The sequence below is a fragment of the Sinocyclocheilus rhinocerous genome, unplaced genomic scaffold (genome assembly GCF_001515625.1).
Source record: "Sinocyclocheilus rhinocerous isolate Xijiao unplaced genomic scaffold, SAMN03320098_v1.1 scaffold432, whole genome shotgun sequence".
Taxonomy (NCBI): Eukaryota; Metazoa; Chordata; class Actinopteri; order Cypriniformes; family Cyprinidae; genus Sinocyclocheilus; species Sinocyclocheilus rhinocerous.
In genome coordinates, this window is record NW_015627225.1 from 641,343 (window position 1) to 654,347 (window position 13,005).

A 13,005-nucleotide genomic window follows, 5' to 3' on the forward strand; every position below is an offset into this window, starting at 1 on the left:
GTGTGTGTGTATATATATATATATATATATTATTATTATTATTAGTATAAACTAAACCGATTTGTTTGAAAATTCAACTTTGCAATAACAGGAATTATTATTTTAAAATGTATCAAAATAGAAACCAGTTATTTTAAATTATAATACATTTTTTTTGATTAAATGAAGCCTTGATGAACATAATAGACAGTATATAATAATCCTATTTTTATGTTTTTTTAGGTTATTTTAGGTTTTTGTAAAGTAGCTTTTGTCTAGAGTACCGGTCTACAGATTTTCTCAAACTTTAGGTATTGCTTGTCAAATAGTATTGGAGTTCATAATTTATATTTGTCTACATAGTAGACCGTATATGCATTATGTAGCGAAATAAAGATTTCATTTCAATCAGAACTTCTTTTCTTCATTTCTGTTGACATTTTCAGACTCGCACAGAAGCACAAAGTGAAGAAGCTTTGATTTGAATGTTTTTCATCATAACCCTCATCTTTTTGTTCTGTTGCAGTTCTTGGCTGTGAGTTTGTGTAACAGGTTGTTTTGTGTGGTCTATTGTCAGCCCTAATAGACTGAACTCTACAGGACAGACACTACATCCATGTGTCTCTATGGAAACTGTTGACAGACTCTTCCCATTCCCTCTTACAGTGAACATCTTTCACTGGGCAGAAACCGGAAGCCACTGAATCATCTTCAGTCATAAAATCTCTGACTCTTACTCCCCTCCTTGAACAATGCCCATTTTCTTTCCCAGAATGACACAGGTTTTATTTTGAGAATGTGAGTGAATGGAGGAATGTAAAAGGGACACAAATTCACTCTTTACCAGCACATTTTAACAATAGAAGCCACTGAAAATGAACCTTGAGTCAACTTGCTACAGTGAGCACTGAACAGAAGTAAAACTTTTGTTCACCACAGAGAGAGAGAAAAGTGTATGAACGAGATGCCAGGCAGCAGGGTGCCTGGACGGGAAAGAGATGGAGGAAGAATGAAAGCGAGAGAGAGCGCGATCTCTCTAGAACAAAGTCTTCTGTTCTTTATTGGGCTGCTGGATTCTTTTCAGTGTGCGAAACCAGATAACACGAGAGTTTACAACAATACACCGCTGAGGAAAAAAGCCGATTCAGATATCAGTGCTGCTCTGTGAGGTTTATTGAACTCTTGAGAACATGCTAGAATCCAGAACAGACCATTCATGATTGTGTAATGCCTTCCTTAAATGGTACAGAATGGGTTTCATCCAATAAATGGTGGTGACTTCATCTAATCGTTGTCTTGTAATGATATTTACATTATAAATGATTAATTATTATAAATATTTTCTGCCTAGCTGTGTTCCAAAACCTACCTCTGTGCCTAGTACTGCCTAAATAGGAAGCTGCCTCAGGAGTATTCATTCAAAATTTGTAACACTTTACATGAAATGCGCAGGAAGTTTGACTCACAGATGATTTGAATATAGGCGTCATAGAGAAAAATAATGCAGTTCTCTTAAAGGGGTCATATGATGCTGCTAAAAAGAACATTATTTTGTGTATTTGGTGTAATGAAATGTGTTTATGCGGTTTAAGGTTAAAAAAACACATTATTTCCCACATAAAGGAAAAATTGAAATCGCATCATATGACCCCTTTAAGCATGAATATATAGGCCTATATATAAGATTTTTTCCCCCTTAAAATAAAGTAAGGTGAGAGTTCACCCAAAAATGAAAATTCTGAAAATTCAAATAAAATGCTGTTCTTTTATACTGTACTTTGATGAAAATGTAGCCTTAGTGAACATTTTACTAATCCCAAACCTTTAAATGGTAGTGTATGTGATGGTAGTTTGGCCAAAACAAGGAATTTAAGGAGGCAGCATAAAGAAGATGTCTATTTTTGCTTCAAGAGTTCCTTAAAGCTCGATAGTTTTTGGTAAAGAACACCAGTTTCTGTCAGGTCAGGTCAGTCTGACTGTCAGCTCATTGCATAATTAGCTGAATCTAAATTGCTGAAGCACACATGAACATCTCTAGTCTCTGAGTCATAAGCATCTTGTTTCTGGAGCTTAGTGGAGGGCTAATGGAGAGATGGTCTGTTGTGTGTTGGAGTTCTCACTGAGGTTGGTATTCAGCCGAGAGATGCGGAGGAGGAGGGGGGGCTCCTTTGGTGATATATCCACTGTGGAATTAATGTCTTTGAAAAAATGTTCACACATACACTTGCTATCCCAACAGAAAGATGAATGTTTGAATGTTTTAAAGGGGCACTCAGCCATTTCCCTAATTGAAAAATAAATAAATGCATAAAGCATAATAGGATAGGCTCAATAAAATCACACGACTAGCTAAATTCCATTATCTTTATCTCAGTACTCCGCTGTTGTACATTTTCACTAAGTGAATGGTAACACTTTAGAATAGGGAACACATATTCACTATTAACTAAAAGTTTTCCCACAATAAACTCCTAATTTGCTACTTGTTATAAGTTAGTAAAGTATTTAAGTTTAGGTCTGGGGTAGATTAAAGGATCTAAAATATGGTCATGCAGAATAAGGCAACAATATGTGCTTTATAAGTACTAATAAACAGCCAATATGCTAGTAATTTGCATGCTAATAAGCAACTAGTTAGTAGTGGGAATTGGTCCTTAAAATAAAGTGTTACCAACTGAATAAATGTATGCTTGTTTTTATGTACATTTTCATGAATTTCAGGGTCTCTGAATGGTCTCTTCGGCAGTAAAAGAACACAGTGTCAGTGTACAGTGTTGTAGCTTTCACTGTCCAGTTGGTTATTACAGATTTATGGAAACTGGAAATGCCCGACATGTTTTTAAGTCAGGGGTCAGCTTGCCTTTTGCTCTTAATATTGGTTTGTGTGTTGGAAGCGGGGTTAAAGTTAGTCTTCCGGTCAAATAAATCTCAGTAACTGGAGCTGATTCTTTATGTTATCTATCTTGATGTGGTTTAGTTGTTTCTCAGGCTATAATCTGATCTATCAGTGATGGTACAGAGTTGTACGATAATAACCCTGTGATTGCAAAATGTTTGCTGCTATTCCCGCTGCTGATGTGGAGCAACTCATCGGAATGATGACAGTTTTACTGATTTCTCAAGTCAGACTAACATATTTTTCTTTCTCTTTCAGGCGGGCAGTGATGGAGAAAGTATCGGCAACTGTCCATTTTCTCAGCGTCTCTTCATGATCTTGTGGCTGAAGGGTGTGGTCTTCAATGTCACCACTGTGGACCTTAAGAGGTGCGTGTGAACATTCTTGGTTTATTGGCAGAAATATCCCCAGAAGTGACTTAAATCTGATAAAACTTTCCATGGAGACATGCATTGTCTTTGTTTGGAAAAACTATAGGCCTATATACAATCTAAATAAATTTGTGTCCACTTTTAGATAGCAAAGTAATGTGTGCATAATAAGTGTGTGTGTGTGTGTATTGGTGACTCTCATTTTCAGCCATCTCAGATATTCATTTTCATTCTCAGTCTTAGGCATTCGCAGTTGTCCGTGATGTTGTGTGAGTAAGCATGTTTAAATATTTCACTGAGGAATTTAAGACGCTCGTGTGGCAGTGAGGCAGCAGTGGCACTATATTTTTACGCCCGGGTGTGAGCCACTGATGATCCGTGGTAATATTTTGAACTTCTGAAAATGAGGTTAAGCCATCTAATATTAGCTGTGACTTTAACCTGGTATTATATAGTATTCACTGTGCTGCGTGTGAATCCAAAATACTTCTTTAAATGAGGTTAACCAAGTTTTACGGTCTTAGAATATTGCAAGATTCTTTGATCTTCTTTTTGAAAACTGACTGATACAATATATGCTCAAATATTTAAACATATTCACATCAATCTATGATGTCTGTGTGTGTGTGTGAGATTACATGACTGTTTGAAGAGAGCTTCCACACCTACAGTCTGTTTTACTCCCTCTTTCTGTTAAGACTTTCCACATATGATCTTCAGTCAGTGTTTTATGAGGCTGTAACAGAGACCTTGTTGAGCTCAAATTTTATGACCCTAAAATGAAATCAAACTATGTGAAACTGTGACTATTGCATCATCAATATCTACTTTTTCCTTCTTTCCTTCTTTCTTGCTTCTGTTCTTTCTTGCTTGCCTGCCTATTGCTTTCTCCTCTCTCTTACCCTTTCCTTCGTGCCACCAAAAGGGATAGGGTGCTCCTTGTGCTCATGCCAGAGGTGTGAGGTCATTTCCTGTTGTTGTAGCTGGTAAGATCAGAGTGTTCCTGCCTGCAAGGCCTCATGGGACATATGCCCCCTCTGTTCCTGAACCCTCGAGTGTTTTCAGATTTCACAGTCTCCCTTTGTGGACATCCAGGAATGTCCTCAGTTGGAAAAAACTATTTATGTAGAAGAATCTTTTAGGGGTAGGGTTAGCATTTATCCTACTGGTTTTATAAAAAGCTAAGTAAATTGTGTGTGTGTGTGTGTGTGTGTGTGTTGGGCTGTGAGTGCTCTGGAAAACCCCTTATTGTGCCACAGTGTACAGCCCCTGAGGGCATCTTATCGCCTTGTATTTGTAAAGAAAAACAATTAATTAAATTGCTTTGGGCTCTGCCATGCTGACCGCCTGTTATAGCTCCGTAATAAAACATTTCTACAGTTTTTAGACTTCAATTTTTCTTCAAATTCTCATTGAAAATCGATCATTTCATCATTTAGAGAAGTATTTATTTACATTAATGTTATAGTTATGTTTCTTCTTGGTAGAAAACCAGCTGATCTGCAGAATCTGGCCCCAGGAACCCATCCTCCCTTCATCACCTTTAATGGAGAGGTCAAAACAGATGTCAACAAGATCGAAGAGTTCCTAGAGGACGTCCTCTGCCCTCCAAAGTTAGTGAAAGAGTGTGTTTGTGGATTTAAGTGTCACATGTGTCAACACCACGTCAAAAGGTTTTATTTGACGTATGTGTTTATATACTCAGGTACTCTAAACTTGGTGCCAGACACCCAGAATCCAACACTGCAGGGATGGATATATTTGCCAAGTTCTCTGCCTTCATCAAGAATTCCAAACCTGATGCCAACGAGGGTGACCAGAAATATTTCACTCTTTCACCTCCAAACAAAAGACCAAATGTATATTGCTCAGTGGAATACTCACACATTTGATAAGCTTAGTTTAACCGTACAAACACTTTCTATTGCTCTAGTTTGAGAGATTAGACCTGGTTATGGTTGCCATGTCTCGCGTTGTGTATGTAAACAGTGTTGTCTCTAGTTTAGATAACGCAGGGCTTGGATCCAGTGTCTAATTTACATGCTTTAGTGCTGTAGGCAGAGCTACAATTTGATAGTTAGATCAACTTCCAGAGTAAACACTCTTACCTGAAACGAAGTTTTCGAAATAAGAGCGCCTGTACTCTGATCAGAAGGTGTAGAACTGTTGTCAAAATGATAAATGCGCTAGGAATTTGCCCTGATGCAAAGCTGCACAATCTCAAAGACTCCTCAGCTCAATAAGAGTTTGGCAGTGACCATGAACATAAACTAACTTCAAGAGCCTCCACCCTAGTAAAATGTTGACTGTGGGTGATAACAGCCTCTTCATTCCAGCTGGAGTCTGTCAACAATGTCTCAAGGCTAGCAGACAGCGCTGTGTACAGGAGAAATGGCTAGGATATGCCACCTCTCACAGAGAGCAAAACATGCCTTAGCATTTCAGTTTGCACACCTGAGTGTTCCTTTTTCTTTTTGAAAGTTTAGAGCTAAATGAAATGAACTGTACTGTAGGGACCTGCTTTCACTGGAGCGTGATTATGCCCTTATGTGGCAGCTTAGTAGAAGTGCAACCAAACACTGCAATTACATTTTGGCACTTTCTCCCTCTAGAGGGCAAGTTACATTCTTTTTAACTGTAATCCATTCTTCTTTTGCATTTTGTGAATTATATATTATATTATAAATTATTTAATGATAAATACTTGATGATAATTATATATTTTATAATTACTGTATAATATTATATTGTACAAAGATACTCTTTTATAATAATTTGTCCACTTTGACAAAACACTGCAAGATGAAGTAATTTTTCTAGTCATTTTTTAACTACACTGTGTGTAGTTGACAGTTCAGTTGTACTTTTATTTATTAAACAATATTTTAATTGTTCACAGTTTGAAATTAATGCTCTGTCAGTAAATGAAGTGAATTGGTTAATTTACTGTGAAATATTGTTGTGTCTTTCCAATTAAGTAGTATAGTCTTTGTGAATTGTAAAAACAGACATTGACTTGGAAAAAAAGCTTTAAAGTGGCTGGCTGCCTGCAAGGAAAGTTGCATGAAGGAGAGCAACTTTAATTTATTATTATTTTATTAATAAAAATATTTCTATTTTTCTAACTAAAAAAGTGAATCATTTGGGCTTTAAGATCTTAATTAGAGTGTTCACATAAATAATAAGCCAGAAAGAAAATTGTGAACCACTAACAAAACAAATGTGAAAACAGCATCTTTGACATTAATACAATGCAAGTTTTTTTTTTATTTTATTCTACCTAACTCTTTAACGGGTTATGACATATAGGTTTGGAGAGGGGACTGCTGAAGACCTTGCAGAAGTTGGATGAGTACCTGTGCTCTCCTCTGCCGGACGAGATCGACCACAACAGCATGGAGGAAGTGAAGGCCTCCACACGCAGTTTCCTAGATGGTGAAGAGATGACACTGGCTGACTGCAACCTGCTGCCCAAACTCCACATCGTTAAGGTAACGTGCCATACAGGTCATCCTATGCTGCAGATTGAAGAGAATTTTACAACATTATTTTGGGCTTCAAATGATCTTTTAATGGGGTTATAATGTGCAGTATTAAATGGCGAACTGAGCAGGAAGATTTTCCAATTACTTTTTTCCCCCTTTTTGCTTGCAGGTGGTGGCAAAGAAGTACAGAGGCTTTGAGATCCCTAAAGACATGACGGGCATCTGGAGGTACCTGAACAATGCATACAAGCGCGAGGAGTTCACCAACACGTGTCCCAGCGACAAGGAGATTGAGATCGCCTACGCTGATGTAGCAAAGCGTCTTGTCAAATAATGGCTCAAAATCTCCTCCACTCCGCTCCCTGCGCTAGGACTGTTTATTTTCCATCACACGAGAAAGAGAAAGAAACAAGCTATGGACTCCTTTTTTCCTCCTCTTTTATTTAGAGTAAATACCCAATGCATGATTTCTCCTTCCGCCGTTACAGCTCTTTAGGACATATCAATAATTTTCAGTGCGGCTGAAAAGCTTTTTCACACTTTTTTTTTTCTTTTTGTCTTAGTTTAAGTGTTAAAGCAGGAAGTGCCAGATACTGTCGGCGTATCGATGGCTGATAGTGTGTGAGCATGTGGCTCACGCATATCTATTCCTCTCACCCACACTATGTAGCAATAAGAGTGGGTTCACCAGCCTTTTATTTTAATATGGATTTAAAATATGAAAAAGATGCTTTTTCTAAGCTTGCAAAGTGAACAGTTATGAAACACTTTTTTTGTTTTGTTTCTATCTAAACACATTTGAACAGTGTTGAAAGCTCCAGTGTTTATTTTCAGAGAGTTTTAGAGAGCAGTGTAGCACCGAAGTCTCAAAAGATCCTTTATCGAAGTTTAAAATGAAGTGCATATTGACTTACGTTGATGTCAGAAGGCTGACACTTAAATATGAAGTTCATATCATACACATTAGTCATCAGTTGTTTGCAAAAATGGCGCCTCATACCATGTAAATTTGCAGCGCCTGTGGCCTTTTTATGAAGGAAAGACCTCGTTAACAAACTATAGATACGTGAAGAGATTCTATAGATATGCCTTATTCACTCTGGATTCATTATTTAGCATAAAGAGTGCTGCACCGTCATAACTGCATTTCATGGCATGAAACACATGAAGGGAAACACCTGTGTAGCTCTAGAGGTAGAACTACATCACTTGCACTTCACATGAAGCGTCCTTAACAATTTGAATAGTAGCAAAATGGGATTTTCTTTTTTTAAATAAATGGTTTAAATAGACAAGGAGCATCTCATTTAAAGAAGCTGAGTTTTTAAGATGTGGTGCTATCAAAAGACTGTATAGACAGAAAAATGGCTTTATAGCCTTACCAAGTTAGCCTACCAAGTTTGATTAAAGGCTCGCATTTTATGTTGATACAACATTGAAAGTAAGCTTGTAGTTTCTGATTTGGATGTTAATGGAAGTTTATAAATGAAAGAAACTGGTTGTCATATGTTTTTCCAATTCTTTTTGTGATGGAGAATTATAAATCTTGTTTTTGGTTTTCAGAAATGAACGTGCAAATTGTATACATTCATGAACTGTAATGACACCTCTGGCCTTATACATTTTCTCAAGGTAGCAAAAAAGAGAACATTAAGCATTGAATAAAACTCAAAATCCAACATATAAGGACAGAGACAGAGTGAGAGTAAAATTAATTGAGACCCATCTCTCTGCTGTTGGAAGTGAGTGAGTTGCTGCCCTGTGGGAACAAAAACAGGAAGATTGTGTTGCAGAGGAGCTTGTTTCCTTTTTCCTCTCCTCGGTTTATGCTGATCCATTAATGGACTGGATGGCTGAGTGAAAATGTAGAGATTTCTTTCGGTCCGTGATTCAGTTCACTTTGAGTTCAGACCAGGAGATCATTTGCACACTATTAGAAAGTTGGACCAGGGCCGCTTTTTTTAAATTTTGTTTTTCAGCTTTGTGCATTTAAAGGAATCGGCAATGCGCCATGCATAGTTTTTTTTTGAGAGAGATGCTCCCTCCGTACTATTCAGCCCATATCTCTTTCTGAGAAACTGAATGTTAAAATGTTGCTCTTTGTAGATTTCTGACTGGACCTGTGTATGTGCGTGCAAGGAACAGGTTTTACATTAAAAACACTGCATGTTTGCCATATGCATTCGCACTCTCATTAAATAAACTGCTGGCAGCTATGACAAATTTGGAGTATGAATTATTTTGGTATAAAATATCCATACTGTTTTATACTAATTACTGGATTGTCACTTTCACACTTCTGACAGTCACAGATTTCTGTCTTTGAAGGGCAAAACTCCCCCCTCTGTTTCTTCCTGTTATGTCTGTGTCAGTCCTTCTCTTGAATGTTAATAATAACCACACACGCAGTATGGATACAAAAACCTTTCTATCCAGAATGAATATATAATGAATGAACATTAATGTATAGAGAATGTATAGAGCTTTTATTTAGCCATTCCTCAATGAAGGATTGAGAGTTACATGAGAAGGTCAGCTTTTAACTAGCAACAAAGTCATTTGTGAACTTTGGTTAATACATAAATACATGAACTAACAATGAGCATTACAGTTTTTTATATAATACGTATTAATTTGTATTTATTCATGTTAGTTAATAAAAATACAATTGTTCGAGCTAGTTCACAGTGCATTAACTAATGCCAATAATTTTTGATTTGGAAAAATGTATCAGTGAATGTTGAAATAAACATTAACTAAGATTAATAAATTACATAGAACTATCAGTCATTGTTCATGTTAACTAAAGTACTGAACCAATGTTAACAAATTAAACTGTAAAAGCTTACAGGAACATGTTTTAAAGAAACATCTGGATAATTTCTTTAAAATTAATTTCACTGTGATTGTAATATGACAATTTTCATTTTTACAAGATGTGAGTTATAGATTTATTTTACGCATGTGGACGCATGACCACAAGGAGGCGCTATAACCTTTTTTCCATTCAAAGCAAATTGCAATGGTTGTAAAGCACTGTAAATTAACAATAGAACATTTAGAAGAAACTAGGGGTCTATGTATTCCAGTTTCAGTATATATATATATATATATATATTATTTTTTTTATTTACTTTCGTGAGGTTTTACAAGGGAAAAGTGTACACGGAGTTCAAAGCTGAAGCGCGCGCTCCGCCCAACACGCTCCCGTGAGCTTCAGGAGCGCGTGAATAACACCGAATCTCCAGCGCGCGCCAAACAAACCGTGCGCATTTCAAACTTTCAGTTTTGCCACTCTCGGAAGACTAAAGGTATACTTCACCTTTGTATATGTCGTAAAGGCTCAGCCATGAGCATATCAAAGTCCAAAATTAAGAAACTGTTTGGGAAGTCAAAGAGCTTCGATAAGGAACGCAGGGATGCCGACAGGACTGAGGGTCAGTGGGGCACTTCACCAGAAGACGACCAAGCGAGTTTCAGAGGTTCGGTCATGACTTTACCGTCGAGCCCTAGAGATGTCACCTCATTCCCGGACTCACTGCCCACCAGCCCCACCGAGAAGAAGAAGAAACGCTTCCCGACCTGGAGGTCCAAAAAGAGGAATAAAGATAAAGAGTTTCTCAGTAGTACCGGAGAACTGTTCAACCACAGGCGAGTGATCTGTCCTCTCATTTCTAATGCGCTTTCCCCTGAATATCTATCATGGGAATCTGTGAATGAGCACCATATGCTGCCATCTCTCCTTAATTTCACACCACTGATATTAGTTACTTTGGTGTGTTTTGAGCCCTTTTTTACTTGGTCAGACTGGGAGACCATTTTAAACCAGCTAAGGCTGTTTTTTCTTCATAAGGGTGTTTAATTTTAATGTTATTAATGATTTGGTAGCACTTTAGGTTAGAGTAGGGTAACTTTCTTTAATAAGTCATTAACAAAACGGTCAGCTAATCGTATGCTCATAACTTTGATGTATTCATATCTTAATTTGTGTAAATTTCAAAACCTGTCAAAAACAGTCATATTTCAACGGACATTAAAATTAAATAAGTTATATTTTACGTAAAGATAATGCCATACTGCAGCATTATTCAAAAATGAAACATTGAAACCACTGATAGATCAGTGATTGAAACATTATTTGAATCATGACAATTAAGCTCCTCCTTCCTCATGACCATTATTTAAAGGAGACATATTATGCCCCTTTTTACAATATGTAATATAAGTCTCTGGTGTCCCCCGATTGTGTCTGTGCAGTTTCAGCTCAAAATACTCCACAGATCATTTATGTCATTTTGAAAATGCCTATTTTGAGTGGAAGCAGAAACACACTGTTTTTCGGGCCTGTCTCTTTAAATGCGGGCGCAGTGGGTGTAAACTTACAGATTAAGGGGTGGTAGGTAATATTATAATGAGATCCCTTTGCCACGTCTGTTTCATCACAAATTTAATTAACTAGTATTTCATTTTAAGTGATTTAAAAGGCATCGTTTCATTTCTTGAGATAAATTGTACTTTATTTCTCCATCAGGGTGTGGCCAAAGGTTTCATTGGTGCTTTTTCATTTTTGCAAGTTTTCAGATGCTGGCCAGTCACTTCTTATATATATATGTGTGTGTGTGTGTGTGTGTGTGTGACTCAGGACCACAAAACCAGTCATAAGGGTCAATTTTTTTGAAATCTATAAGGTGAATAAATAAGCTTTCCATTGATGTATGGTTTTTTAGGATAGGACGATATTTGGCTCAGATACAACTATTTGAAAATCTGGAATCTGAGGGTGCAAAAAAAATCAAAATATTGAGAAAATCGCCTTTAAAGTTGTCCAAATGAAGTTCTTTGCAATGCATATTACTAATCAACAATTAAGTTTTGATATAGGCCTATTTAATTATTATTTAGTACAAGTTCCACAGAAATTTTACGTTCAGTCAATTTCTGTCTTCAAAGTGTTGCCTGAATTGTTATTTTTTAGTTGGCTCAACCTTTACTGAAATAGTTTTATAGTCCATTCAACTAAAATTATTTAATTGGTCAAACATTTAGAAAACTACAGCAAATTGTGTCAATTAAAATTTAACCATTCACTCCATGTGTTTCATATGTTACCTCAACTATTTATTATTTAATAGTTATATTATTATAACTATTAAAATGTATTATTTGGGCATCATAAGAAATTGCTGTGGAACTAGTTATTATATTTTATATTGAGTTTAAGAAAATTATTACCTGGTGTCTATCAATCACTAAAACACACCCATTACAACACATAATAGCCTTTATTTAATAACAATCTGCATTTATAACATTTGTCATACAGACTAAACATGCAGGCTTAAAGGGATAGTTCACCCAAAAATGAAAAGTTGCTGTTAATTGACTCACCCTCAAGCCATCCAAGTAGTTAACTTTTTTTCTTCAATTGAACAGTAAAGGAAATTTTTAGGTGAAAACATTGTCTTTGAAAACATTGCAATTCATAAACTGCACGTCTCTGGCTGCCGGCTTTTAAGAGTCAAATAAACATATACAGACAAGACCAAATTACCAAAGGCTCTTGAGGACACATTGAGGCCTTATGAAGCTAAACAATCAAAAACCGGCAGCCACAGACGTGCACTGTATGAATCACCAAGGATCACCGTTTCAGATAAAAACCTTCTTTACTGTTCTACTGAAGAAAAAAAGTCACTGATATCTGGCATGGCCTGAGGGTCAATAAAATAACTGCAAATTTCCATTTTTGGGTGAACTATCCCTTTAAAGTGCTCCAGTTGTCAAACATTACATTTGTAATACAACTGCAAAATTTATTTTAAACATTTGTTTAATGAACTTAAAGACTAAACAAGTTAAACAAAATGTTTGCAAACAAACATTTACAAATATTACTACTGTTCACAATTACATCTTTAAAATTAGGCAGAAGTTAGAAAAAAATAAACGAACCAGGTGTTACAGTTCAACTGAACTGAGTCAAGTAAAGTCCAGTCACTGTATTTACATAGTGCTTTTTACACTACAGATTGTGTCAAAGCAGCTTTACAGTATTAAACAGAAAAATCGTGTGTCGAAGGAACCAAAACTCCATCGTTCTTCTCTGGCCAGACGAATCCAGCAGTTTAATTGCAGGCTGCAACACAGGTCAGATTGTGCAGAGAATTGGTCTGTTTCCTGTGGTCTTGAACCGATGGCCGTCTAGGTGACGAGGTCTTCAGAGGGGATCTGTCTCTGGGGCTCATCTAGTTGTCCTGGTCTCCGCTGACATTCA

General features: G+C 36.6%; 2 protein-coding genes across 2 annotated transcripts in view; both read left to right on the plus strand.

The window, feature by feature from the left end:
- The window catches only part of LOC107721318 (chloride intracellular channel protein 4), a 20,403-nt gene extending 11,453 nt beyond the window's left edge, over positions 1-8,950 (plus strand). The window contains exons 2-6 of the mRNA XM_016529265.1: positions 3,134-3,243; positions 4,734-4,859; positions 4,952-5,058; positions 6,556-6,737; positions 6,901-8,950. Coding sequence (XP_016384751.1) covers positions 3,134-3,243; positions 4,734-4,859; positions 4,952-5,058; positions 6,556-6,737; positions 6,901-7,065 — 690 coding nt within the window. The 3' untranslated portion in view covers positions 7,066-8,950. The remainder of the gene's footprint in view (positions 1-3,133; positions 3,244-4,733; positions 4,860-4,951; positions 5,059-6,555; positions 6,738-6,900) is intronic.
- A 1,037-nt stretch (positions 8,951-9,987) lies between these two features.
- Positions 9,988-13,005, plus strand: part of LOC107721324 (absent in melanoma 1 protein-like) — a 59,757-nt gene continuing 56,739 nt past the window's right edge. Inside the window, exon 1 of the mRNA XM_016529276.1 lies at positions 9,988-10,382. Coding sequence (XP_016384762.1) covers positions 10,081-10,382 — 302 coding nt within the window. The 5' untranslated portion in view covers positions 9,988-10,080. The remainder of the gene's footprint in view (positions 10,383-13,005) is intronic.